Consider the following 27,895-nt stretch of genomic DNA (forward strand, 5'->3'; position numbering starts at 1 on the left):
GTCATAACAATGCATGAAGAGGCTCATTTTCTTACTGATTATTAGATATATATTCATAGTTGTGGAAACTTGACCTTTCATTTAACTCACTGAAAACCAAATAAAGGCAGATCTGCCAGGGGCTAACGCAATTTGTCCAGTCCTTTTCAATTCACACCTTCCATTAATGCAGTTAAATTTCCTCAGTCTCTGTAGACAAGTTGTTAAAACTTTTCCCATGCAGAGCGTGCGGTAAATTTTGCAGGGTAGCTCACTGTGCACCAGCTTTCCTGTGTAGAAATAGCCAGAAATAAATTTGAACCCATTTTGTCTGTTTTTATTAGCTTGTACAAGGAGGGTGTGAAGGGAAAGGTTGCTGTGTCGGGCAGGGCATCACTTCTTGTTTTGGCAAACGCCAACCCGTGTCCTCAAGAAATAAAAGTGGAATTTGTCGTCTGCAGCGTCAGGGAGCCGTGTGGTTCTGCATTCTCCTGAGGCACTGACCCTGTGCATGTTCCCAGAGCATTTGCAGACTTAGTTTTAATTTTTGAAGACCACCTGTAGCTAATGGACAAAATCGACTTGCTGGTTAATAGGTGGTCCTCTTAACTCCGTGGCCTGTATGGTGCTGAGTCTGCAGGAGGGAGCGCATCGAAGCCTTGGCACCTCTTCCGTGTTCTTGCAGTCTTGGATGCAGACTCTGTGTTTGTGCATGTATATACGTGTGTGTGCACGCAGGTAAAGCAAAGCAAGGTGAGCCCTGTGAATTTAACGCCTCCTCCCTTGGGGCCAGGCTGTACTGCCCATGCGCAGTGGGAAGGGACAGTCACCTCTGCCAGTGACATCTCTGCTGGCCACTCCACGCTGTGCTCTATGTACCACCTTCTCGGAACACACATTTTTTATTGACAGACTCCAGTGCTGGATTTAGGATGATTTTTATTTAAAGCATAAAATTTGTGCTTCACATCTTTAGAAATCAATACAAGAAGAGTTTAGATTTTTTCCTTTGCTTAGCCTACATCCTCCAGCTCTGCCACCATTTAGGTATCACGTTAATTGCAATTACTTACACTGTAGCTGCGAATGACCAGAGACAGGAGCCTGGGCTTGGTTTAGTGAATTTTAGTATTGGAGTGTGCCGAACTGGCTCAGCAGAGCTGCCTCAGCAAGGGTCTGGATGAACCTCAAGGACAAGCAGGAGCTTCAGCCTCCAGCAAGTCCTTGTCCTCCCAGTGAGGCTGTGGGTGACAGCACCGGTGGGTTTGTGCTGTGGGCACATCAGCTGGAAGCATCATCAGAAACCACAGAGCAGCATCCACGCGACCTGGTACCAACCATCACTGCCAGCACAGGCTGGTCCGAGAACAAGACCTGGTGGCATGCGAAGCTCCGAGCCACCGAGCCCGGCATGAGCTGACCCAGGGTGGCCCAGGGCTCGGCTTGGCTGTCCGCTCCTTACGCGTGGTCAGTCACTTGGCTGGTGGCTGCATTGCTGCCGAGCCCTTTCCAGGCACGGAAGCTGAAGAAGGTGCTCACCCCGTAGGTGATCATCACAAGGCAGGCGAAGAACTGGAAGAGGAGCACACCCCGTGCGTGAGCGCGGTGGCTGCCTCAGCCCGACAGCCCTCACCTGCTCACTGCTACTTACAGATGCCGCGGCTCTCCGGTTGTAATCCCACTGCCGCCAGGACGTAGGCTGGACGGCAGCCGCACACGTTATGAAGGCGGTGACGTACAGGACAGTTGCTGCAGCGTTGAAGATCATCAGCTGGGGAAAGCAAAGAACAGGTTGTGAGGTCTGGGCTCGGACTCAGGCGCACTGGGACGAGAAAAAGGCTCAGTGTCACGTTCCTTCCTCTTCCCCAGGAGAAGCAGAGGAAGAGGGTCCAGTCCCTCATGCTGAGAACAAACCTCAGGTTAACGTCTCATTAAATGCACCGCCGGTTGCGCTGAAAGCTTTCTGGTTGACACCACGACTGCAGCAGTGACAGTGGCTGTAACTTTCTGGGTTGATACAGGGCTCCCTGTTTTGAAAATTTTCTAAGCAATTGAGGGGCAGAATGAAACAACATCACTGTGCAAAGTGCAGGGGACTTTGCCGCACCAGCCCAGAAAAGCCTGAAGCCCTGGTCACAGAATCACAGAATCATGAAGGTTGGAAAAGACCTGTAAGACCATCAAGTCCAACCACCAACCCAACCCCACCATGCCCACTAAACCATGTCCCGCAGTGCCACGTCCACACGTTCCTTGAACACCTCCAGTGATGGTGACTCCACCACCTCCCTGGGCAGCCTCTTCCAATGCTTCACCGCTCTCTCAGTGAATAAATTGTTCCTAATATCCAGCCTAAACCTCCCCTGGCGCAACTTGAGGCCCTTTCCTCTTGTCCTGTCACTTGTCACTTGGGAGAAGAGACCAACACCCACCTCCCCACAACCCCCTTTCAGGTAGTTGTAGAGAGCGATGAGGTCTCCCCTCAGCCTCCTCTTCTCCAGACTGGTCCTCTCGGAGCATCTCCCCAGGATGTTTCCCACTTGGGACCCCCCCTCGCTCTCTCTCGGGTACATACCACGAGGGGCCAGGGGATCATGTAGAACTTCAGCTGAAGCTGCAGGAGGTACGTGATGAAGAAAAGGACTGTTACTATCCAGAAGAAGATGGACACGAACATCACCCAGCCATACGCTGCGTGGAGGTGGTACGTTGTGTCGGCGATGAGAGCCCACACCAGTAAGCCCAGCACCTGCGGGGTGAAATGGGGAACGTGTTCAGGCGGTGGTTCCTGCAGGCGGGAAGCAGAGCATCGCCCACGAACCTGGGCTCGCCAGAGCCTCGTTGCTCAGGGATGGGCTCATCCCTGGTACTGCTGCCCCGGGGGCCGGTACGGGGATGTCCTGCAAGGCAGGACGGGCGAAACCTGGGCATCCCTGCCACCAAAGGTCCCTTCTCAACCAAGAAGCCAGGGCCAGTCTCTGCTGGTGCTGGCTCAGTGTTAGGGACATCTCATGAGCTGGATGAGAGCTGGATGTGGAGGCTCCTGGGGCCCCAGCTCAGTCGTGACATCCCCCAGGTGCAGCATCATTTTTAAAAAAAAAGGAAAAAGCAAGTTTCTCAGCTTCTCTCCACTGCTTGGTTAGGTCTGGTCTGGTCTGGCCTGGTTTATACCTCCTGTATGCAGAGCTTCTAGGGCTCACCTTTCACTGTTAAGCAGGTTTAACTGCATAGCAATGGCAGCATCATGTGCCTGCAGAGCGATCCGCAAAGAAACCAGGAAGGTGAGGCTGTTTCTGGGTCTCCTCAAGGAGAAATAAGCAGAGCCAGGGCAGAGCCGTTTTCTCCCCGCCCGGCAGAGCCCGCAGGGCAGAGGCGGTGGCAGGGAGCGGGTCGCTGCCCTTGGCTCCCTGGCAGGCAGGGATGGAAGAGCCCAGCCCAGGGTGATGTTTCATTTATTCTTACTGTTTTTCTTTCCCTTCCCTGCGCTGCGTCTACCCCTAATCTTTGGACTCTGGAGGAGATGCTGCCCCGCTTCACCCGCAGCGATGCACCAGGGAGCAGCCGCCTTCTCCAGCATCCCCTCCCTGGGGAACTCCCTGGAGCAGCCGCGGCAGCAAGTTTGCAGGTATTTTTTTTATTTTGAAGGCCCCTAACCCATGATGGAGCAAGCAGAGGATGGGACACCAGCAGATAGCGAGGGGGCCTGGAAAAGAAAGGCTGTTGCAAAGCAAATGCTGCTTTCCATGATCTACCCTGTTTGTTCTGCAGCCTCAACTGCAGCCCGTGCACCGGGACACAGAGCCCACTGGGTGCTGGTGGGTTCTGCTTCACCGTCCTTCTTCGCCTCCCGGCTGGACCAGAGAAAAACAGGGAGTCTTGAACCCGCTTCCTGGGGAGCAAGAAGGCTCCAGCTCTGCACCCTCTGCATTTCCCAGCAAGGCGGAACATCCTGGGGAGATCCCCACGGCACAGCCCCCCCCCCAGCAAGGCTGCGGTGAGAACGTGCCCCAGATGCAACCATGGCATCTTTTGTTTCCCAGCTGGAGTTGGGATCTCTTTTGGCAGAGCCGGTGAAGCTGCCAGCACCGCCCGGCTCCGGCTCTCACCTCCGGTTTGGCAGGGGAACCGCGGAGTCATCTCCCACCGGTGGGAAGGAGAAGGGCTCTTTGGAAAGCTGCTCTGCCCCTGTGTAAGTCCTCGCTGCTTATTGTCACGGAAGAAACACAACAGCCTTTGTCCTGCCCGAGCACAACGCCCTGCTGCTCGGCTGCCCCGACAATGCCTCCTTGTCTGTCACATCCATTTCTAACACTCGTGATCGCAAAATACGCATTGGGGAGAAACATGTAAAGGAGAAAGCCTGGTGTGCTCCGGGAGTGGGAGGTGGCATGTGCGAGCTGCCCTGCTCCAGCTGCTGGGGGGAGAAAAGCAGGAGCCCTTGGGAGAGAGGTTGTGGGGAGCGGCGGGTCTCGATGGATGGGAGCCGTGCCAGCGCTTAACACTGCTGCCAAATGGAACAGTACAGCCCAAGCAGGGGCATCGATGGGCTGGAAAGGTGGGACCACGCATGGGGTTGAAGGGTCCCTTCTCCTGCTCTCAGCTCCATCTTTCCTTCCTGATGCTCCTGCAAGGCGTCCCCCGGCAGCATCCTTCCCCGACCCTTCCCCGAGCGGTTGTTCTTCTGTCGCGACCGACTCAGCCATGCCCAGGAGTCAAAATCTGGAGCAGGGAGCCAGGTCTGCGCCGGGTGTTTCGCAGCGGCTGCTCAAGCCACGTCCTGCTGCCACAACGCTGCCCCGGAGAGAGGGCACGAGTAAACAGGCTCCCCGCTGCAGTGGGGCAGGACCATGGGCAAACACCGGGGCAGGTCACGCCTGGCCCCGTATGCAGCTGAAGGCCCACCCCTACACACACAGCGTTGCACCCAAGGTCCAGGCACCAGGAGAGAGCAGCAGCAGGAGTTTATTCTGTGGTTGCCTCCGACGCTGAAGCAATGGAGAGGTGATGCTGCTGCTCGTTTCGATGGTGCAAAGACCCTTGGGCTTGTCTGAGAGCGGCTGCCCAAGCCTGACCGCCGGGGAGGACAACCTGGAGGGCTGGGAGCCCGAGAGCCCCGCAGGCACCCCGGGAGCAGCCCCAACGCACCTCGGTTGGGGTCACCGTGCTTCATACAGCCCCCCAGACCCACTGGCTCGTGCCCCGCGGGGGATGCCCGTGCCGATGGGCCCATGCCCGGCGCTGGGAGCTGCCAGGCGTCGAGCCGAGTTACAACCGGCAAAGGGCGGGAGGACAAGCGGCCAAATTTTCCGCTGGCTTTAGAGAGGGAAGGGGGAGAGCGGGGGGCTGTGGGCCCCCAGGGTTAGCGATGAATTCGGGTGAGAGAGCGCGGGTGGGGTGGGGAGGGCAGCCAAAGGGAAACCTGCCTGTTTCCAGCCCGGGCGATGAAGAAAAGCACTCAAAGCAGGGGATGCGCTCGGACGGCCGCTCCCGCAGCCGAACCCCCCCCGCGCTGCCCCCTCCCCGGTACTCACGGCCTGGGCACCCATCAGCCCCCCGAGCGGCGAGCGGAGGAAAGCGCCGTCCAGGGCGGCGGAGGAGCCCGGGGAGCCGCTCCGGCTCCGCGCCGCACCGGGCAGCCCCGCCATGCCGCGGGCACCGGCACCGGCCCGGCCCCGGGCCGCCTCCCCGGGCCCCTCCCCGGGCGGAGCGCAGGACCGGCCCCGCCGCCTCCCCCGGGCGTCGCGAGTGGGTCCGCCCCGTCCCCACGCACCGGGCGCCGGGCTGAGCCCCCGCGGTGGGTTGGGGGGGGGGGGGGGGCGCCTCCCGCATCGCCCCCCGGTTCCTCCCCGCCTCCCTCGTACCGGGGAGCCCGGGCCCGGGCCCAGCCCAGTGGCGGGACCCCCCCTCCGCCTCCCGGCGATGCTCCGCGAGTCGGCCTTGCGGCTCTCCGGCAGCCTGGGGCCCACCAGCACCCCACGGCCTTTCTGTGGCCCCCGGCGGGTCCCGGTGCCTGGGGTTGTTCCTCCGCAGGGGCAGGACTTCGCTCGTCTCCTCCTTGAACCCCGGAATGGGGTGGGTTGGAAGGGACCTTTAGAGGCCATCGAGTCCAACCCCCCTACGGTGAGATCCAAAGAAGCCATCTCCTATCCAGCCCCATGAAACCCTCAGAATCACAGAATGACCCTCGCTACAAGAAGGACATGGAGGTGCTGGAGCGTGTCCAGAGAAGGGCGACGGAGCTGGTGAGGGGTCTGGAGCACAAGTCTGATGAGGAGCGGCTGAGGGAGCTGGGGGTGTTCAGTCTGGAGAAGAGGAGGCTGAGGGGAGACCTCATCGCTCTCTACAACTACCTGAAAGGGGGTTGTGGGGAGGTGGGTGTTGGTCTCTTCTCCCAATTGACAAGTGACAGGACAAGAGGAAATGGCCTCAAGTTGCACCAGGGGAGGTTTAGGCTGGATATTAGGAAAAATGTCTTTCCAGAGAGAGTGGTGAAGCACTGGAAGAGGCTGCCCAGGGAGGTGGTGGAGTCACCATCACTGGAGGTGTTCAAGGAACATGTGGACGTGGCACTGTGGACATGGTTTAGTGGGCATGGTGGGGTTGGGTTGGTGGTTGGACTTGATGATCTCACAGGTCTTTTCCAACCTTAGTGATTCTATGATCTTCCCCTAGACCAGGTTGCTCAGAGCCCCGTCCAACCTGACCTTGAATGTGTCCAGGGATGGGGCACCTACCACCTCTCTGGGCAACCTGTGCCAGTGTCTCACCACCCTCAGCTTCAGGAGGTTCCTGTCAGCCCATTTCTCCAGCCCGTCCAGGTCCCTCGGGACGGCAGCAGGACCCTCTGGAGTGTCAGCCGCTCCTCCCACTTCGGCGTCATCTGCAAACCCGCTGCGGGTGCGCCCTGCCCCACGCTCCAGACCATCAATGAAGGTGATAGGACTGGCAATGCTTCACCTAACGCAGAGCCCAGGACGCGGTTCTTCGCAGCGAGGGCACGCTGCTGGCTCGTGCTCAGCTTGGCATCCACCAGGACCCCCAGGTCCTCTTCAGAAAAGCTGCTTCCCAACAGGACTGGACCCAGCACTGACCCGGGACACACACCGCTGGTGACTGGCCTCCAGCTAGACATCAGCAGCGTGTCCAGGAGGCTCTTACGGGAGGTGGTGTCCAAGGCCCCGTAGGCAGTATCTGCTGCTCTCCCCCACCTGCCAGGCCCGTAACTTCACCGTGGAAGTTCATCAGGTTGGTCTCCTCCCGCGGGAGAAGCCACGCTGGCTGCTCCTGCTGACCTTCACCCACCTGGGGATGGTTCCCGCGGGGTTCCACCACCGTCCCAGGGGTGGGGGCGAGGCTGACCGGCCCGTAGCTCCTCGGCTGCCCTTTGGCAGTCGGGGGCGACACCCGCTTTCCCTCGGGCACCTCTCTCCGGGCACCGTGAGCGCTCCGGGGCGATCGCGCAGGACCCGGCGGTGGCGGTGGGAGACGAAGGAAGGCGGCGGCGGGGGGGCGATTGCCGCGGCGGGTCAGGATGGCCGAGCGGTCTAAGGCGCTGCGTTCAGGTCGCAGTCTCCCCTGGAGGCGTGGGTTCGAATCCCACTTCTGACAGCTCGCTTTTGCGCCCACCGGCGACAGCTTTTTTTTTTGGGGGGGCGGGAACCGATTAAAACACCCGCCGCCATTAAAACCAATTAACGCATTAGCTGTAATTAACGGTAAAATGCCACCGTACCGCAAAAGGTTAGCGGATTGTCAGAAGTGGGATTCGAACCCACGCCTCCAGGGGAGACTGCGACCTGAACGCAGCGCCTTAGACCGCTCGGCCATCCTGACAGCGCTGCGCGGCCCTTCCCGCGCCGCGCTACACCCTCCGCCGCTCCCGCCCCGCCGAGCCGCCGCTCCCGCCCCGGGGCCCCGGGCCAGGGCCGCGGGCGGCGGGTGCCGCCGCTTGGGCTCCCCGCGGCTCTCTGGCGGAGGGTCTGTGGCCGCCGCGGGGGCTGTAGCTGCCTCCCGCCAGGCCCGGGGGCCGGGGTGCGGCGGCGGTGGCAGCTCTCGGCCTCTCTTTGTGCCGTGAGAGGCCGCCGTGGCCGTGCCCCGGGAAGAAGGGCAGCGGGTGAAATCGGGAGGGCGAGCGCATGGCCGCCACCGTGTCCACCTCCCCGGGGAAACACCCGGGGAACTCCCGCCGCTGACAGGAGCAGGGGGCCCGCGGGGGAACCGGGGAGGGCCGCGGCCTGGGCCGCACAACGGTGGGGAGCCGGTGTCCCACACTGGGCCGCCATGGCGGAGCTTTGGGTGGTGTGAGGAGGAGGAGGAACACCGCGACCCTTCAGGACCTGAGAGGGGGTTGTGGTGAGGGGGGTGTTGGTCTCTTCTCCCAAGTGACAAGTGACAGGACGAAAGGAAATGGCCTCAAGTTGCGCCAGGGGAGGTTTAGGCTGGATATCAGGAATAATTTCTTCCCTGAGAGAGCAGTGAAGCACTGGCAGAGGCTGCCCAGGGAGGTGGTGGAGTCACCATCACTGGAGGGGTTCAAGGAACGTGTGGACGTGGCACTGCGGGACATGGTTTAGTGGGCATGGTGGGGTTGGGTTGGTGGTTGGACTTGATGATCTTACAGGTCTTTTCCAACCTTCGTGATTCTGTGATTCTGTGTTGTACACCGGCTCATTTACATATTAAAAAAGGGACCAGAAATAGCTGACGGCGTCCCTCTGAGGATGTGACGGAGGATGACCCTTTGCTACGCAGGCCGGTTGCAGAGAAGTCAGCGCTTGGATTTCTCTACAGAAAAACACAAGTCCTCTCAGCACCTCTCGGCAGCTCCAGCTGCTTCTCCGAAGTATATTTAATATTGGGTTTATACGAAATGTGGCATTATGTATTCTGGAGAAATGAGGACTGTTAGAGCGCTGAAGGAGGTGCCAGGACATCTGGCACGCGGGATCGGACCATGCCGGGATGGGAGGTGGTGCCTGGTCTTGGTTGCACATCCCACCTAGAGCTGCCGCAGCTGAAACCCCCTCAGCCGCTGCTGAGCCCCAGAGGGTGACTCAGGGCCCGGCTCTGGCCGCCGGCATGCGCTCCCCAGGGCTTGATTTAATCCCTCCCCAGAAATGGCTTTTGCTTGAAATACTTTAGCTGAGAATTTGGAGAAAGATCTGTACTGAGCCTGCCTGCAGCTTCCTACCCTGCCTGCCCATGGTTACGGCTCGGAGGAGTTGTTCTTGGCCACTGCTTCATGAGTTGTTGCTCAAAGCAAGCTGGGAGAGCAGCCAGATAAGGGAGAAGTGAATGGGAGTGTGGAAAGGGAAAAAGCCACATCCAGAGTGACATAAACAGCCAGCAGAGAAAGCTATTTTTTGAACTTTTTCGTCAGCCCATTGTCCTGCGGTGAAAGTCCCGGTGGCCTCAGAGCGGAGATGGTTATCTACGTCCACGTGCTGCATCTCAATGAGCGGAAAATGATACAGCAGCGCTGAAATCATCTCCTCCACGTGGCCCCTCGAGGTGTGGGTCCAGCTCCTGCGTGGGATCCCCAGGAGCGTGGTACCTCCACGGGCTGGGCTTGTCCCGGGAGGTCCCTCTCCTGCCCCGGGGGAGAAGCCCAGCCTCTGGAGGTGTCCAGGACCCGCAGGGAGGTCGGCGTTTGGGAGCCCCGGTCCACCCATACCAGCGCCGAGATAGCAGCAGCCAGCTAGGGGATCTTCTTGTGGGGACACGTAGGCAGGGCAGAGGGGTTTGCTGATTAACTCTGGGGCAGAAGCAGCAATTTTTAGCATAGATGTTTCAGCCGAGGCAGTAATAACTGCCGCACGATGGCATTGTCTACTGCAGGAAGAGGCAGAGGCCCTTCCAGCTCGGAGAAACTCCGCAGGAGCCTTCCCGGGTGGAGCGCGGTGTGAGCTCCTTGGGGCGAGCGGGACCCTTTCAAAGAGCAGGAAAGGGCGCATGTCCCTTCCTGGTGGCCCCTGTCACCTGCGGGCTGGTGGGGTCAGTGAGGGGCCCTGGCTGCAGGCCGGGAGCTGGGGGCACTTTGGGTGGGTTTGTTCTTTATCAGCCATCCGGTGAGCGCCCAGGGGAAGCGGCGCATCCTTTGCTGACGGGGGTCTTTCCTCTCGGCGGATGCCTGTCGGTGATGGCCGGGGGCTCACGGGGGGCCGGTTGCACCACTGCCCTGCACCCCTCCTGGAGGGAGCCTTTGCTCTAGCGCTTGCTGGTGCTCTCCCGTCCCCTCTGTCACAGCTCTGGGGGTCCTCAGGGGGACTTGCTGCCTGCAATTAGGCTCTTTCCTAATTTTCACACCGCTGGCCTGGAGCAGGTGAACCTGCGGTGCTCTGGAGGTGTGGGCCGGGGCTGGACATGGAGGATGCCCGCAGGGAGTTCTCTGGGCTGCGGTCCAGCTCAGTGAGAAGGGACACAGACATGTCAGCTCTCGCAGCAGACGGTTCAGGTTTTTTTGGCATATAGGTGTGAGCAAGACGGCCTTCGGTCACAAGCCCTGGTTTGAGATCGGCTCTGTCCTGGGGGGATTTGTTCCCCAAATAGCATTTTGAATCCCAGACATGCCTCATCTCTGCTTTCTTCAATTCTCCCCTGCTTCCTCCTTGGGTTGATATGAGGAATCATAGCCCAGGGCAGGAATCTCCCTTATCCTTATCCCCAGCAACCCCTTTTTTTAACTATCCCCAGCCAACACTGACATGCTAATGGCCAGCATCTGTAGCCTGTTGCTGTGTTAGGAGGTGAGACAGCTACAATGACCCTAAAAATACACCCCACAGCCACCACAGCTGATTGGGATCTCTTGCTGGTGGTGGGACAGGCGTGATGTTCCCAGAAAGAAAGTTTGGGTAAGGCAAAAATGTGTTTCCCTGGGATCAAGCTGGTGAGGGAGCAGTGGGGTTATAGCTGAAACCCAGCGGGAGCGTGGAAGCTTTGGGCAAAAGCAGAGGAGAAGGGGACACCCTGTTCTTACAAGGTGGGGCGCAGAAAAGCTGCGGTGGGAGAGGGAAGGGGTCTGGTGATTCCCTGGTCTCTCAGTTGAGCCAGCAAGGCTTGAAAAGGGTTAAGAGCCTGGGCAGAAACCTGTGTCTGGGTTTGTTTCCTTGCCCAGCCTGTGTGTTTATTGTGCCAGTTCACGTAAAGGCTTGTTGGGTGGTGGAAGCCCTGCGGGAATCTGGGGCTGTTTGCTGCTGCTCACCTGTGTCCCTGGGCACCGGTGGGGACCTCAGCATGTGCCCATGGCCGAGGCTTGGCAGAAAGAGCTGCTTGAATGAGTGGGGTGACAGCTCTGACCTGGAGAGCTGTGATGTCCCATTTCTATGGGAGACTGTCAGGGATCTGAAAGTTTGTGGGGCGGGAGGGCTCAGCTCAGACCGGGGGTGCCAATGGCCCCAGCGTAGCCATGTCTAGCAGGTCATAGCACTGCACGTGGCAGCTCCTCCTGCCCTTTGGGGCTGGCCCGCAGGTGGCACCGGCTCTCCTGGAGACACCCTTGGGGGTCAGCCCCAGCGGCACCGCTGGAAAGAGGTGTTCTGGAGCTCTTCTTCACCCACCATCATGGCTTAATGATAAGCTCGTGTCAAACTGATCCCGCAGACGCTGTCGGAAGGCACACGGCCTTCTCCTGCCCTAAGGAGATGGGAAGAGGTGAGCCTTTCCGAGAAAGGAATAAACAGAGCTGCTTCTGGTAAGCTCCTTTCTGGGACACTGGCAGCATTCATGCGCGAACATGTTGGACGGAGAAGGGGGAAGTGGGGATGTGGAGAGGTGATGATTGTGCTGGCCCACGCATGCTGTTGGATGGGGCCGAAGGGCTGGGTCTGCGGCAGGCGGGATCTCCCTGCACCCTGAGCGAAGGGCTGGGGTCATTCCTGCCAGGAGAAGGACCCCCCCCAGGACAGGGGGGTTGCTGGCACATGTGCTTCCTGCCTCTGCTGCTGCAGGAGGGAGGGATGGAGGGAGTAACTGGGGCTGCTGCAGACAGGCACATGCCTCATCCTCTTCCTCAGCCAGGGCAGCAGGCACTAGCCTGGCCCTGGGCTCTGGCAGAGGTGGAATAGCAGAGCCGTGGCACTTTTCCTGCTCCCCACCTTCTGCCTGTTCCCGCAGTGGCCCTTTTCCAGGGTGCGAAGGTGGGGACACCCCCCTGTACCACCCTGGGGTGAGGCGCAGCACAGCCGCTCCTGCGCCAAGGGAAAGCCTGGCAGCAGCTCCTGCGGCAGCTACGGTCTCCTGTGGCGCACGGAGGTTTCTGTCATGCCCATCCTGACCAGCCCTGCTGCCACTCGCCCCTCTCTTCCCGGCAGTGCAGTGGTGAGAGACCGCCCTTTCAGGGATCATCTGGCACTCCTTCATCATGCCAGCTCCGTGGAAATGTCACCTTCGGGGCCTGCAGCTACACAGAAGGATTGCAACATCAGGACACCTCTCCAGCTCCGTAGGGACTTAGCAGGATCCAGGGGCCCGATGTGCTCAGGCAAGCCCATTCTGGCAGAGTCCCAGCACGCTCCTTCCCCGCATCTGAAAAGCTGCCCCGATTTCACCTGTGCCATCCAGGCACGTCTCCCCAGAAGAGCCTTCCCTGTCCCCTGTCCTAGGGAAGAGCTTGCGCCCGGTGGCTGCGTCGCTCTGCGGGGGACAACTGACTCTTCTCTGTTTAGGAAGAGCTTGACTGTGTTGCAGACTAAACAGCTGTGTGTTTGTTTCTTTGCACGCAATATTTTCAACCAACTTAAATCTTGTTTATTGTAGCAGCCGCTGCAGTCCTTGGCATTCTCCATGGGACAGTCACAGAATGAGTCCTCCTCAATTCTGGCTGCTCCGGCTGCCGAGGAGAGCCACCAGTTCCCACTGCAGGTGTGCACCGTTCCGTGTAATGTCCCACTGGGATCAACCACCAGCTTGCAGCTCGGGTGTGATGCTGCCAGGGAAAGAGCCGCATCCCGCAGCCTGGCTGGCTTGGGTTGCGGACCGGTAGTTGTGGGCTGCCTCACTGTGGGAAAAATACGGAGCATCAGCATTTTGCACTGTGTGCTGGAGCTAAAGTTTGTTCTTATTCACAAGGAAGGAGGAAGCCATTGTGTTCAGAGAAGTGAAAGCCTGTGTGATGTTCTCTGCTATTTTTGAAAACATTTTCTATGTAAAGCAGTTTCTTAACAACACAAGCCCCACGCCGGTCGATACTTCCCAAATAGGAGTTGTTCCGTCCGCTGTGGAGACGCTGGCTGCAGACAGCCCCAGACATCTGCTCCTCATTTCCTGCCTTTTTCTTTAATGTGAGAAAATTCAAAGTCGTGCAGTGCCAAATAGATTTTCTGGATCCCCTGTCATTTAATTCTCTCCCTTATTCCACTAACGGCTCAAGAGCTCTACATTAAGCATAAGCTGAGGGCATCTCCAAAATGAGAGGCCACCTTTGACTCTGAGGAACCATCTCCTGAGTCTGGCGCTGGTTGCCTTGGCCGGGAGAGAGGAGAATGTTGGGTCGGTTCTGGACTGCTCTGGGGCACACCACCCAGTGCCACGTCACTGAAAAGCCATCGAGGTTTCTCCAGATTGAAGTCTGGGAATCTGGTCCCACACACGTCGATGACCAGCTGCACACGCTGGCCTCATCTGCAGTATGTGCCCCCCCAGTCTCCCATGTCCTGGCTCACAGACCTTGCTGCATGGGCTCTCCTCAAGAGAAACCGGAGGAGCCCAGTTCTGGTGAGTGTGGAAGCTCTGCCACAATGCTGGTGCTTGAGCTGCCTTGAGTCTAACGCTCGTGGGCTGCAGTAAAGGGGGATTGTATCAGAGCGGTGGCTGAGCTGCCAACCCCACTGAGGAGAGGTGGGTGTAGTGCAGGGATGCCACAAGGCAGCTCGGAGCTGGGAGCATTAGCAGGGGAAAAAGAATCTCATCATATGTCCGGAGTTGGAGTCCTGGCTCAGCCTGTCTCCTTCGCAGCATCAAGACCGGATGGGTCTTCCCAAAAGCTAAGTGTTCCTCCTGCCCCTTGTGGAATTATTGCTGGAGGTGACTTAGAAATTAAATTTATATTCGCATTTTAAGGAAAGGGACAGCACTGAAGAAACTTTCAGGGTGGAGTGTGGCGGATATGCAAGGAATCCATCCCGCAGAAGTTCCCTAGGCAATCTTAGATGTTGGCAATGTCAGGAGAGCTCTCCGTACAGAGAAACTGTACGGAGGGTGGAGCGGAGTGGACACACCGTGGCCAGGCTCCGTGGTAAGAGGGGAACTGGAAGGTACTATGGAACAATGAGATGGAGACTCACCCTGATAATGAGGATACGTGCCTGGTCAAAGACAAAGCCGCTCTACAAAGATACAATAACCTCTTTAGTGTGTGTAAGGGTGTGTAGTGGAATACCTGGGAATGGGCCCACAGTCTGTCACCTTTTTGACAAAATACTATCCTTGGGTGAACTTTGCTAATTATAATCTCATTATAATACCAAAACCACACCTCCATCCCAAAGCTACCCACCTCCAAGGTGCGACCACCCCTCACTGAGCCTGCGCTCTGAATTTTTCTTGGTCTATACCTTTAAAAGCAAAGCGAGAAATTTTTACACCAATTACAACAAAGACATGTATGACTGGAGTCACTCAAGCTCCACCTGTAAAGTAAAAAATAGTATAAAAAGGCTTAAGAGAGGAGGGGTGTCAGGGAAGATACCATCACAGACCTGCTCTGACACCTGGGATCAGTCAATGGGCTGAGCCTCTCTTCCCCCCCAACAGGGACGCCTTTGGGTAAGATTCGAGCACTTGGCTATTCCAAGTGTTTCCCTGGGAGATTTAGAAACCTCTATAGAGTTGGTTTGCGATTTAGCGCGCTTGTAGCCAGGCTATATTGCTCATATTCTTGGTAAGTGCACATGCTTTGTGGGCAGTAGTTCTATCACCGGCCATCCAAAAGAACTTGTGCATCTGTTGCTTCAATAAACTGCACTATTCGTTAATCTAGCCGTGAGAGTTCTCATTGAACACCACCAAATCCCTTAAGGGTGGCCGTGATAATTCATGGAATGCAACTAGACTGAAAGTGTATGGAGTTACGAGTGCATCTGTAATCGTGAGAGTTCAGTATATATTGAACGCAACCGGACTTGTAACACAGAGAATTGGGCATCACTCGGAATCTAAGCCCAGCCACCCCCAGCCTCTCTGATACCCGAGGACAAGCTGGTTGCAAGGGTATTTATTTTCTGCCAAACTGCTTTGCCCTTTAACGCGACACCCCTTTCCAGCGAGCCTCTGGGGCAGCGATCATGGACAACATCATGGACAGCAAAGGATGCTGTTGATACCTGCTACCAGGGGTGCTGAGCTTCCCTGCTCCAGGAAGACCAACTCCTGAGGTCTTGGGAGCTCCTGAATAGACCATGCAGTGGAAATCATCGGCATTCACATCTGATCAGCTCTGGCATCTCTTTCTTCCAGGTCACATAGAGCCTCCTAGGTCTCACTGACTTTTCCTTTTTCTCCAGTCCCCACTTGATTTCCAGGAAGACAAACCTACTGTAACAAACAGCCCATAGTCCTTGCACGAGGAACCAAGAATAGCCGAGGAGAATAAGTTTCCAGCATGGAAACACCCTGTAGGAGACTGGCTGCTTTCTGGCGCCGTTTCCTGTTTGTTTAGGACGCAGCCCTTGTTCTCTTTGCATGTTGTTTTGCATATTGCCTTTGCAGGGTCAGGTTGCTTTTAATCTTTAAAAGAGCAATTCTCCCGGCATTAGTCATACGTTCCTTGCACTTGTGAGGACCTTGACCCTGTGCACAGCTCGAGCACCTGCCTGTGAACAGCCCCGGCATAGCTGCAGTGGGTGGGAAATGCTGGAGCTGCATTCGTGTCTCCCATGGGGAAGATGGGATCTGGCCCTTTGGCCAGTGGTAGCCGTGGCTTGGAGCAATAAGCCAAGCTCCTGGCTAATGGTTGCCAGTGAGCAACCAAAGGTTAGGGTATGGCATCAGACTAGGCTTCTGAGCATGCCTGGTGCTGTCACCAACATCCAGTCCACACCAGACCTTGTTCTCCCTTTCTCCGCAGCACAGACGGTGTTTAAGTAGCAGGACATCCATCCTGATAGGATAGAGCAGAGCAGGCACTGGAGCCAGCCAGCCCAGACGCCAACCTCGGCACCAAACTGCCCGGCGTGAGCCACAGAGTCTTTTTGTGAGCGCTGAGGATCAAACCTGGAGCTGTGTTAGATGGCCCAGAGGTTACCTTCCCCCAGCCCCAACGGTGCACAGTGCCCTGTGCACAGTCCCTCTGCCCACACTCGATAGCGGGTGCACAGACCTACGTTTGCTCGTGTTTTTTCCTTGTCCACGTTTCAGATCAGCATAAGGGCCTTCCTCATTCATACTACAGTTAAAGTTACATGGGGGAAAACCCAACCCTCTTCCTAGCATCTACTGCTTTTCTTTGGTGCTGTACCACCTTTCAGAGAGCCTTTGGGTGCTAAGGGTAACCTCAAGAAACCTCCTTCCAGTCCTCCTAAGGAAGAATGGGGAAAGGCTGTGATGAGCTGCCCCAGCCCGCAGTCTTCACTGGAAGGGTATGACGGTCATGGTGGGCTTTCTTCCTCCTCAGTCTTGGTCCGCTTGGTTTCATTTTCTTAGCACAGTCTGTGTTCCCTGGTTCCCAATTACCTGGTTTTTCTGCTCTTTGTTTCCTTGAAAGCTGGTTGTCCCTGACTCGCACGGTTGCACACTCCGTCGCTTGGATGCTGTGATTCGTGTTTATGGACTGGGATTGCTGGTGTCCTCCTCTGCCTGCCCTCATCCACAGCACAATTTAATCACAGAATCACAGAATCATTAAGGTTGGAAAAGACCTGTAAGATCATCAAGTCCAACCATCAACTAACACCACCATGCCCACTAAACCATGTCCCGCAATGCCTCGTCCACACGTTCCTTGAACACCTACAGTCCCAGACCCACGCTGAATAACTACCTGCTATTCCTATAAACCAAAGCAAAACTAAATCAAATTAAGACAACAGCAATTGCCTAGACAATTTCTATCATAACTAAAGAAGCTAAAATCAGCTGAAGCCAAGATGAGCCCAGAGAAGTCCTGAGATCCTTCACTGTCAGATCAATACAATGCCTATGGTTTATCGCTGGTTACAGTGGAAGTACGTCCTGGGCTACAGCAGATCCTGTGACTTTGGGTTTTTCAACGCTGCAAGACCTAAAAGAAGTGCAGTAAGCGGCTGGCACCGGCGTGCCAGAGGGGCGGATGTGCAATGGGACAGGGAGGGTGGTATAGGAAAGGGGTTGGGAGCGACGATGGCAGTTTTCTGCCAGCTGCAGCCCAGGTTTGTCACCGCTCGTTGGAGCTGCCCGGTCCCGTCGGAGCCGATTGCTGTGCCCCTGTGTCCCGCTTTTGGTGGGAACTGCAAGGCTTGCTGGTGGCTGCCGGCACTTGAAGGCTTGCCGTGTCCCACGGAGCCGTGCTGAGGCTGCAGTTTCCCTTCACCCTCCTGCTGCGGGATTTCCTTGTGCAGATGCCACCTCCAAATCCAGCTGCTGAGCTCACTGGGAGCAAAGGGATGTCTCCGAGAGTGTCCCGGAGGAGTCCTTTACCAGGTAAAACACCAACAGCCCAGTCTGCGCAGGAAAAGCAGCTGTGTTACCCTGCCAAAGAGCTGTTTGTGCCTTAAAACAACAACGCCTGTGGCAAGTCATGCCTTTAGCAAAGAAAGCACTCGCCCTCCCGCTTTATGCATGCTGGAGCCCTTCCTCAATTTTATCCATCGCTGGCAGTAAACCCTTTGCAGAAGAAGCAGAACCTGTTTCTTCAGGGGAGATGTGAGCATGTGTGGGCTGTGCCACCACTTCCAGCAGCCAAGGCACCCGACGGCCTCAGGCAATGCCAGTTCCCGGAATAAAACTTTCCTGTAAGGCTCTGACCAGCCTGAGAAAACACCCTTTGGGGAAGGGGCCAGAAAACTTCCCAACAGATGCAGGATTTTCTGTTCGGGCTGGATCAAATGGACTATTTCAAGGTCTTAATTTTTATTTTATTTCCTTGAAATGGGTTTTGTCTTCTATTATAATATAAGCAAAGGATGAAGTTACAGGCTGGGATTTTCACCAAAGGTTTTAACAAAGGATGAAGTTACAGGCTGGGAGTTTCAGCAAATGTTTTAAAACTGCATCATATGGAAACCTTGGGGTTTTCACTCTTTGGGAATAAAATCCTAATTGGAACTGTTGGAATTTCCCACAGCACAGAGAAGCCAGGTTTTCACCAGCCCTAAGAAAACTCTAGGGGAAAAAAGAGTTATGGGGCAGCCACACTGTCTCAGTCTTGATCTTATCTTCATCTTTCAGTTGAGAGAGTTGGCAGGGGAAAATTGTTATGTATTCTGCTGGGCTCTGAGATGAAAGGGAAAGTAAAGGTGCAGGATGTGACCGCCGTGTTGGTATGTCCGCTTCAGACCTGGCTTTGTGCTGGTGCCGGGAAGCCCCCCAGCCAGCCTGGCTGCTTGCAGATCTGGGGGCCTCGTACTCCTGCGCTCAGCATCAGCAGGACCCCCACGGCTGAGCCCCTGCCGTACACCGAAAGCCAGGGCCGTAGTAACAAGCACACGCTGCAGACAACGTGCCCAGGGAAGAAGGAGGTGCTTGGGGAGCCCACCGGGCCCCTGCTCACCCCTTGCTTTGGTGATGCTCCTAAGAGGCAGCCTGGCCTGAGCTCACCAGTCTAGCTGATGAACTTGTGATCCGGATTAGCAAATCCCGCCTCTTTTGGCCTAATGACCAGCGCTGCCAAAAAGGAAGGGAATAGCTGCTTTTGCGTTCGGGGTAAATAACGAGCCTAATGTGCATCGGGGAGCTGCAGGCTGGAGGTTGGGCGAGCTTCCCAATCTAAGGACAGTGGTGCCTTAGCACAGGCTGGCTGGCCCAGAGATGCGTCGGTGGGAGGGGAGGATGGAGCGGCTGACTCCTGAAAGTCCCTGCCTGAATAATTTGCCAAGGAGGCTGGAGCTGCTCTGTGTGCGCTAAGAAAAGCTGATGTAAGTGCAGCTGGGGAATTCCAGGAGCCGTCTAGCTCTGGAGCAGGCGGTATCCCTCCCCTGTCCCGCTCTTCCCTCCGCCTCCTGTCGTCACCCTGAAATGCGTGGGGGGGGGACTGAATAACAGCTGAAACCCCGTCTCCGGGCTCTGTAATCCTGGAATGAGCTGCAGCAGCTGTGTTCCTCCGGAGGATGCAATAAGCAGTCGGGAGTGGGAAATACTGCCCGTAATCCTTCCCTGCGTGCCCTTCATACTGCTGACCACGGGAACATGAAGGCTGTTTGTCTCCAGGTCCTGTTTGTGCTGAGGGTCTTGTGCCTGGTGACCCTGGCTGGAGGTGAGCCACAGCTCCGCGTGCCATCCCCCGGGCTCTCCGGGGAGCAGCCAGCTTCACGAGGGGCTGGTGAAGTGGAGCGGAGGGGAAGGTGGTGCTGGATCGGGCTATGGGCACCAAGGGACCTTCGTGGGTTGTGGGAGATCCCGTAGCAGGAGCAGGCTGGGTTTGGGAAGGGGTGGGGGGAACCTATGGCGGCAATCCTGGCAGCGGGGAAGTCTGACCAGCCCCCGTGACTTTGTCACTCCTGAGGGGAGGTGGGGAGAGTGTTGGAGAGACTTTCTGATGATCTGTATTAGAAAAAAAGCATAATGTTTCTTTTCCCCTTTTTCCATGTCCCCTAGGGACATGCCATGGGGGCAGACCGCAGCCTGTCCGGATGTCTGTCCGCAAAGGCTCCCTGTCCCGAGGATGCTGCGAGGCGGTGGGGTGCTGTCGCCTGCAGCTCCAGTGCCCGTGCGGGGGGGGGGGGGTGTGTGTGTTTGTGCACGCGTAGGTGGGAAACGCTCTCCTGTTCGCGGGACAAAGATCTTTGTGTGTTGCGAGGTGGTGCTGAGCGGGGCCACAGGACCGGGAGGAGGTGGGTGCACCTCTCCCTGGGCTGGCCTCGGTTTATATCATCTATGGCACAGATCAGCGATTGCTGCCCAGGGCAGCAATTAAGGAGGGTGGGTTGCCAGGCTGGCAGCCAGCTTCTCAGCTGCCAGGGAAAGCTGGACTTTGCCCAGGACAAAGGGATGATCTATTCCCACCATGGGAAGGGAGAGGGGCAAAGAGCCCTTAAGATCCGTGCCCTGCTGCCACCAGACGGGAGGAGTGAGGACAGCAAGGACAGCTGGGGATGGAGCTTCTTCCTCTCCTCACACCTCCGGGCAGGTTCTCCAGAGCTGGCCTGAGCAGAGCAGGCAACGGGGACACCGGGCATCTTACCCTGCCCTGGGAACCCGCTGCCTGCTTCGGCACTGCCTGGCTCAGCTCACCCATGGCCAAGCACCCATCTCCTCTAAAGTGCCGAAATCAGGCTGGTTCTGCAGAAAGAGAGGCTGCTGGTGCTCCCTGGCCAGGGTCTCTTGAGGAACCGCGCTGAAAAGCAAGTACCAGTGGCCCTCAGGAGCAGTGTCTCTGAGGAGTGGTGGTCCCGGGTGGATAAACATCCAGATCCCGGGTGTCCCTGAGGCCCCTTTGGCAAAGATGCAGCTCGGAGAAGCGGAGTTGCGTGCCCCGAGAGGAGCGGGACCAGCAGGGCTGGCTCCGTCCTCCCTGTGACACTGCTTTCTCCTTGGAAAGTGCTTTCCAAGCTCCTCCACTCTGGGAAGAGCACACCAGGAGTTCAGCTAATTGCAAACCATTTATTTGTGATGCTAATAATTGGAAAATCAGTTAACGGTTATCAGATAGCCTTTGGGAGCAGTCCCTGCCCACTCCCTGCCATGCATGTCCCCGACTGTCCACAGGGACGGATCTGGCCCTCCTGTTGCTGTGCCTGTTTTGTTGAACAGTGCTCCTGAAAGTGGAGGACACCAGCAGTATGTCCTCCTCCTAATGAGAGTTAATGAGAAGTCGGTGGCCCGTGAGCGGGTATTCTTGACCCTAAAGCGCCACAGAAGATATTATTGTGTGAACAAAGAGTTTTGCTTTAACATTACAGAGACCTGGAGATTGAAATGTGCTTCTGTAGAGGGGCCACAGGAGCGTTTGCTTGGGATTTCTTTGCAGCCGTGGGTTTCCCCGGTAAATGGATCAGAAGAGCTGAGGGTGCTTTTGTAGCGATGCTCATTCTTGCACCCCGTGGCTGGATCATTCCCAACTGAACTGCATCAAATTCACCAAATTCATTTGGGAGTCCGAGAGAACATTTTGTAGAAACCACATGATCTAAAGCAGACTCCTGCTCCTTTCTTCACAGGGGGCCTTGGATAAATCAGGGCTTGTTTTTCCAAGTCTTGCCCCCTGGGTCGACAGAAACAAATTGCCAGGCTGTGTTGTGCAACCTCCCCTCACTTGGCAAACGCCTGTTGTTGGAGGCTGGGGGTAGGTGCAGGAATGAAGGGTCCCCAGTGGTGTGACTGGCTTTGGCCCTCGAATGGCTCAAGTGGGGTTTTATTTTTACACTTTGCAAAATGAAAACCATATTTTCCGGTGGAGATGGAAGAGAGATGTTTGGTGAGAAACTGTGCTGCGAAGCTGGGCTGCTGAGATATCTACGGGAACAACGTATCGTTCACCAAAAGGTTCTTTCTCTGCACCGTTTCTCTGAGTCCAAGCGGAGTTCAGAGACCACGTACCAGCAAACAGAGAGGCAGGATGCTCGCCTGGAGGGGAACTCCCACGGGAGGAAGAGATATGGCTGATCCAGGACAAGCATCCTGCCCTCTGATCTGCACTGCCCGCACCAAGAGCCCGTTGGTGATGGTGACAGCAGGTCTTTTGGGGATGAAGAAATGCGTCTTCTGGGCACCGTGCTGAGAGCAGTCCTGTGACCCAAAGGGGAGAGGACCTGCAGGTCCAGGTGCTTGCACAAAGGACCTCCAGCCAGGGCTTGCACATCCTATAAGGCAAGCTGCAACGGTCTCCCAAGAGCCCCACACTTTTCACGGTGCTTTTCTGTGGTTTTCTGGGTATCATATCACCTGTTTGGGTGATACAAACAATCATGGCCCCGGTGGGATTTGTCTTCATAGAGGCATTTCATTTTAGCTGGGATTGGAAACTTCCATGGCAAGCTTCAGATTCCTTCTCCCCAGAGAAGGGGGGAAAGAAAGCGCTGGGTTTTATCGTACCTAATAAAAAGCCAACGTTTAATACATTGAAAACTTTATTTCAGGGCAACCCAAAGCACCTCTGAAGTGTTCAACAGAGTGCAACCATCTTTCATCTGGGATACCAGCGAAGCGGATAAGGAGCTACCGCAGGACCGAACCCCGCTGCACCAAGCAAGCCATCATGTAAGCACTGCCCCGCCACCGCCTCCCTTGCCGTTCACTTTCCAACACCGATTAAGCATTAACCTGTCAGCAAACGCCCTTGCTTTGGAGCAAGGAGCAATCTGGAAACAGAGCAAACGCTGGTATTTATTTGAAGGGCGGGTGGGGTTTTTTCCCCTATTTAAAGACCAATAGCCTCCAGGTGAGACCAGGGGCTCACACATGGAGTGAGACAGGGATAAACGGGTGGGGAAAGGGACTGATGGACTTACTGGTTGGCGGAACAGGGCAGTGGAAGCATGCAGGGTGAGAGCTCACGTCTTTCTGTGAAAGCAGGTATTTTCTCTGGAGACAGATTCAGACTTGTGAGCTTGTCTGGAGGTGAGAAAAGCTACATTTTCCCCAGGATAATTGTTGTTTTCAACTTATCCTGAAGATGAGGCACCATTGAGACCACTTTATTGCAGCCCAGGAGGTCGCTCCAAAGTGAGCCTGCTGGGCTGACCTTGGAAAGGCTCATCTCACTCAGTAAATCAGAGGGTTTTGTCTTCACGTAGGCTTGCCCCTGGGCAGCTGGTGCCTGCAGAGCTTCCGGCTCCGAGCGCTGGAGGCAAACGCTGCGTCCAAACATCAGGACAATGCTTTCGAAAGAGAAAAACTTCTTAGGGGGAAACCCTTCACCCATGAGTCATGTTCAGCTGCTCCTCATTTAATCAGATCTCAGAGGCACCTGCCCTTCCTGAAATAAATAATCTATCCAACCCGGTGGTGTTTACTACAGGCTTGAGAGAGTCAGTGTTGCTGTCTGCATGCCTTCCCTATCACGCTGGTCATCTAAACCAGTGTTTTCTTTATCCAGTAAGTGATCCCTTTTTATTTTCAGATTTATTACTCTGAAGTCTGTGGAGATTTGTGCAGATCCAGGGGAAGACTGGGTGAAGAAGATTGTAGAGAAACTGGACCAGAAGAAGGCTGCAGCCTCCCCACTTCCACGTGATGCCACCTCAGCAGCGGCACCAGAAGAGCCGGGTGTTTTTCAGAAACATGTTGGTCTTACAGTAACAGCTCCATCTCAAGCCACTGCTCCAGCTAGTTTCTTCCAAGTGACTGGCACAACAGTTTTGGAGAAAATACATGTTCCTGCTGCCAGGACAGAGGTGTCCAGCAAGTCCCCACCAGCCATGCAGGGCACCACCCAGCTCCCTGCAGGATTGTCCACCGTGATATGGGAAGTTGCTGCCCACTCTGAAGTCACTGCAGAAGCAAACAGAGATTCCTTAAAAACTCCCACACCTTCAACAACTTTTGCAGCAGGCGTGGTCTCCAGCCAGCCCACCCCATATCCCACGGCTCTTGTGCATGGCTTTGACAACGCGGTAGGACCTACAGAAGAACCTGTAGGACATAGTGCAAATGCTACGGCTGATGTTCGAGACGTGAATTCTTCTAGCTCAAATTCAGACCCCATGGCCATTACTGAAGGATCAGACCATTCTGTACTTTCTACAAATAAATCCCTGGACCCTACAAGTGCAAGAGCCAATGCACCAGACACTGCTTCTAGCAGTTTTAGTTCAGATCTCCCCTCCATCCTGGACAGCATGGACATTGCCACAGTCCCAGCCGCCCCAGTTCCACCAGAGACTATTTCAGTTTCTACTCTAAACTCCACAACTGCCATAGACAAACGTCCTTCTGTCCATACCAACAAGGTTGGCAGTTCCTCTGCAGATGCTTTTGCTACTAGAAAATTTTATTATTTGTTGCCTGTAGGAAAGCAAGAACCTTCAGATACGTTGGTTTTTACCAGTCAGGCATTCTCAGGCCAAGCCAGAGTGCAGATGACTACAGAAAGACCAAATGATCTTCCTCTTCCCAGCTTCTTGTCAAGATCTCAGATGCATTTTGTCATCCCAGCTCTTGTGGTAGGTGGTCTCATGGCTTGCAGTGTTGTTGCTGTATGGCTTTACCTAAGATTTGGAGTCAAAACAGAAGAAATGTCAAAAGAAATGGTACAGGGCTTGCTCTACCACAAGGAGGGACATCAAAACAATGTCTATCCAATGGAAATAATCTGAATGCTTTATGGCGTGGACGTTTTTGGCCTAAGCTATATGTGTGTTGCTGCAGGAGAGCTAAGTTTATGCTGAATTGTGACCAGTAGGAAGCAAGGCAGGGAATAAAAATACCAGAGAAACCTGATTTTTTGCAGAGTAGAATGTCCAAAAATATATCTAATTCATCATTGACCAGTGATGGTATTTTGGAAATAAATGAGACGCTTTTTGTCTTCTGGCACTGTTACGTACCAAGGCCGTTGCTGTTCTAGAGCTGCTTGGTGGCTCTTTGCCAGGTGGTGGGCAGAAGTGAATTTCTTAATTGCTGTTGGGGATTTTTCTGCATTTCATCATGGCCCAGCTGAGAAGCCTCCCACTCACCCACACTGCTGGACTCGGGCTCCGTCACCTTGAGCGATCTCAACACCAAAACCACGCAATTTGCACTTAACAAACTCTCTGCTGCCGCTTTCTTTGCACTTCAGGTTGCTGCTCCGTCGGACCAAGACCAATGCTGGTGGTCAGCTGGGTGCTGGCTCTCCTTGGGCTGATCAAATACCCCATTTCCTCTTGCTGCAGATGGGAGGGGTGGCCTAGCTTTTCGGACGGAGGTGACGCAAACTGCATCTGATTAGGGGACTGAAGGTCAGTGCTACAGATTTTGCATTCAGAGGAGCTGGCAACCCACAATCTATCATCTCCTCCTTGAAATCAGGTCACTTTTCTCTCCAACAGCCGTGGGCATTTCTTCTTGCAGATTTAGTCTGAGACCTGGTTCTTGGCAAATCAACTGCAATAAAACCCTTCTGCCAGCTGATGCGCCCTGTGGCCAGCTGCATCCAACACCAGGACGGGATAATGTGGACGGGCCATTGCAAATGGGAGAAAACAAGAAGTCACCCCATAATTTTGCTATCCCGGTGATAACATTGGAGGTTTTTTGCTGTTCTCTGCAAGCACAAAACCCAGGAAATATATTCTTTTGGAGGAGCTAAAGGCAATTCTGGATTTAGTCATATAGGAATTACTCCACCACAGCAGACATGCCGTCTTTCTGGTCCCATATTCTCTCTAGAAATAAGCACATTTGCCAATCCACAAAAAAGCACAAAATGCCTGTTCCTGGTACTATCCTTCAGCCGCATTTTAGTTTTTCTTTTTTGGATAGCACTGATCACCAGGCTATTAAAGCACCATAACAGTACCAGGTGCTTTTTTTTAACCCAAATTGGTTTTGATTTTTACACATCTAGACATTGCTCTTTGTAAGCCGTATCTTCTACCTGTGGTCAGTTCCTGAAAGCCCTTATTAAACATTGACTCCAATATGAATTTTGCTGGAACGTGCAAAGGTCTTCACAATATGATGCTTTGTAGGTAAAGATACATATCGAGGGTCAGATCCGCCTCTGACCAACCTCAGTGGATCACATCCCAAAGTATAAATGTGCATGTAGAAAAAAAGAAAGCAAAAACACATAATAAGCAAGAGAATAAAAGCAAAAACGATGGGCCAGCCATAAAGCAGAGCTAGAGGAAGGCGGCCTATTAGATCCATCAGATCACACCTTCAGGGCATCCATCCAGCCCTGGAGGTGGAGAAGACAGGCTGCAACAGTGTCTGATTTCTGCCATTATCCAATCCCTTATTTCTGCGTTTTGTTGACTTGAGAGAGGGGAGCCAGGGATTCATCTTGGGCTTTGCAAGTACAGAATGCGATCAGATTAATTGTAATTAGGAATTCAGTGTGAAATCCCTCCTTGTGCAGCAGCACTCGCGTGCAGCCCGGCTGTGTAACGCTGGCTGGGCTTGATTTACCTGGAGGGTAAATCAGGGTCTGTCAGTGCTGCCTCCCCATCCGCCCCGCTCGTGCACAGCTGGGATTCGTGGCCTCCTAGTTTGTGGGGCGGTGTACTATGGCATTATTTTTATACAAAACACTAGAAATGTTATTTTTGTAGTAAAGTTTTGTAGCCATTTGAATGTATATAATGTCCTGTCCTTGCTACTGGAGCATCGCGGAGTCAACGCCTTTCTGGGAACATTGGAAAACACCGTGCCTTGGCTATTTTCTTGTTGGTCTGGGATGGCTTATGCATGTCCGTGGGAGCTGGGCGGCTCTCCAGGCACTGCAGCAAATGGAGCAGGCGCTTGTCTTGTCTGGCTACGGGTAAAGTCCTTGGCCTGCAGCGACGCTGGGGAGATGGATGCGTACCAGGCAGATCTGACCCCTTCGAGTCCCACCATGGTCTTTGTAAGGACACTAGTTTTGGCTCCACAGCCGGCTCCCACCGTCTTCCAGCTGCTGTGGTCACACTGGCACTCGTCGGGAGGAGCTGCTCCTCCAGCCTGGATCCGTCCTTGTGCTCGCCTTGCTCTTCTCTCCTGTCCCCAGGGCTGTTAGCAGGCAGGGAGCTGGCACCCCTCATGGGGGGCAGTTAAAACGCAGGACAGGAGGGGACTGCTCTTCCTCCTTGCCTTACGCTGTGCGACGGGCGGTTTTGGGAGGGCAGAAGGTGAATGCCGGCTCAGGAGGAGGAAGCCTGGGGGTGTCACCTGGGGCTTAAAAATGTCATTTGCTGTAGAGTGCAGTGACAGCTACAAGCTCTGATTCATTTGTGTATCTAGTACATATGAGTGTGTGCACGAGATATATGTTCTGTAACTTTTTTTAGAAGTAAAAATAATAAAGTCCTTATGTTAAAAACCCTTGTCCTCAGGGGATTCAGCTCAGGGCTGGGTGACCAAGCCTGGTCCCTGCAGAGGTGTGGAGATGATTGCATGTGATTGATTAAGGACTGTGGGGAGAATCCCAGCATCGCCGCGAAGCCGGCACAGCTGATGCGGCCGGGCTATTGCTCCCCCTCTTTGCTGTTTACGGGCTTTGGTTTTGCCAAAAATTTGCAGGGAGTATATTTTCTCACAGGGAGGCGCATTTCCCATCCTGCTAAGGCAATACTAAAAAAACAGTTGGGTTTTTGCTTTGGTTAAGCAAAGCCACAACCAAACAGGAACCCACAGAAAAAAAAAACCCGCTATGCTCGAAGTTGGTTCTGTAAGGGGGCAAGAGGCCAAGGGCTGAGCTAGGACCTCTCCCACCCCAACCAGGCTTTGGGCTGCTCTTGCGTGCTCCTCTAGTGCTGGGGAGGAGAGGTGGGAGAGGCAGTGCAGTACGAGAGTCGGTGCCCAGGGACTCGCCTGGAGCAGGGAGCTGGAAGGAGCAAGAGGGTCAAGGATGAGCATCTCCCCTGCATGCCAGGAGCCCTCGGCCCAGCCGTGCCCCAGCCACATGCCACGCAGCCACCCTGCCCTGCGCTCCGGCACCGCCGGTGTGCTGGGAGCATGGTGAGGTCTGTGAAAATTTCCCCCGGATGAATCACCAGGCCAGAAAGGTCATTTTGGGGATAAAAAGCTCTGTGGGAAGAAAAGCACTTTTTTCTTTTATTTCCTCCTCTCTGTTACGGGGAGGGGGGGGGAGGTGAGGGAGGGGGAGGCTGTGTAAACAAGTCAGCACCGACAGTGATGAATCATTTCCGACATGCAGGGCGAGGGC

At 55.1% G+C, this 27,895-nt stretch overlaps 2 protein-coding genes and 2 non-coding genes across 4 annotated transcripts; 2 read left to right on the forward strand and 2 right to left on the reverse strand.

The window, feature by feature from the left end:
* Window positions 1-1,437: 1,437 nt before the first annotated feature.
* PLLP (plasmolipin) lies at window positions 1,438-5,624 on the reverse strand. Its single transcript, XM_059825059.1, has 4 exons — window positions 5,511-5,624; window positions 2,555-2,728; window positions 1,631-1,750; window positions 1,438-1,551 (listed from the first exon to the last, which is right to left on the reverse strand). Exons 1-4 carry the CDS (start codon window positions 5,622-5,624, stop codon window positions 1,438-1,440), a joined length of 522 nt encoding a protein of 173 aa, XP_059681042.1.
* Window positions 5,625-7,504: 1,880 nt separating this feature from the next.
* TRNAL-CAG (transfer RNA leucine (anticodon CAG)) lies at window positions 7,505-7,587 on the forward strand. Its single transcript has one exon. It is a non-coding gene; the product is annotated as a tRNA-Leu (tRNA).
* Window positions 7,588-7,729: 142 nt separating this feature from the next.
* Window positions 7,730-7,812, reverse strand: TRNAL-CAG (transfer RNA leucine (anticodon CAG)). Its single transcript has one exon. It is a non-coding gene; the product is annotated as a tRNA-Leu (tRNA).
* Window positions 7,813-19,206: 11,394 nt separating this feature from the next.
* On the forward strand, window positions 19,207-27,014 carry CX3CL1 (C-X3-C motif chemokine ligand 1). The gene is made up of 3 exons (XM_059825074.1): window positions 19,207-19,363; window positions 22,185-22,305; window positions 23,168-27,014. The coding sequence occupies exons 1-3, from the start codon at window positions 19,297-19,299 to the stop codon at window positions 24,360-24,362; spliced, it is 1,383 nt and encodes a 460-aa protein (XP_059681057.1). The 5' UTR covers window positions 19,207-19,296; the 3' UTR covers window positions 24,363-27,014.
* The last annotated feature ends 881 nt before the right edge of the window (window positions 27,015-27,895 follow it).

The sequence above is a fragment of the Gavia stellata genome, chromosome 15 (genome assembly GCF_030936135.1).
Source record: "Gavia stellata isolate bGavSte3 chromosome 15, bGavSte3.hap2, whole genome shotgun sequence".
NCBI classification, from domain to species: Eukaryota; Metazoa; Chordata; class Aves; order Gaviiformes; family Gaviidae; genus Gavia; species Gavia stellata.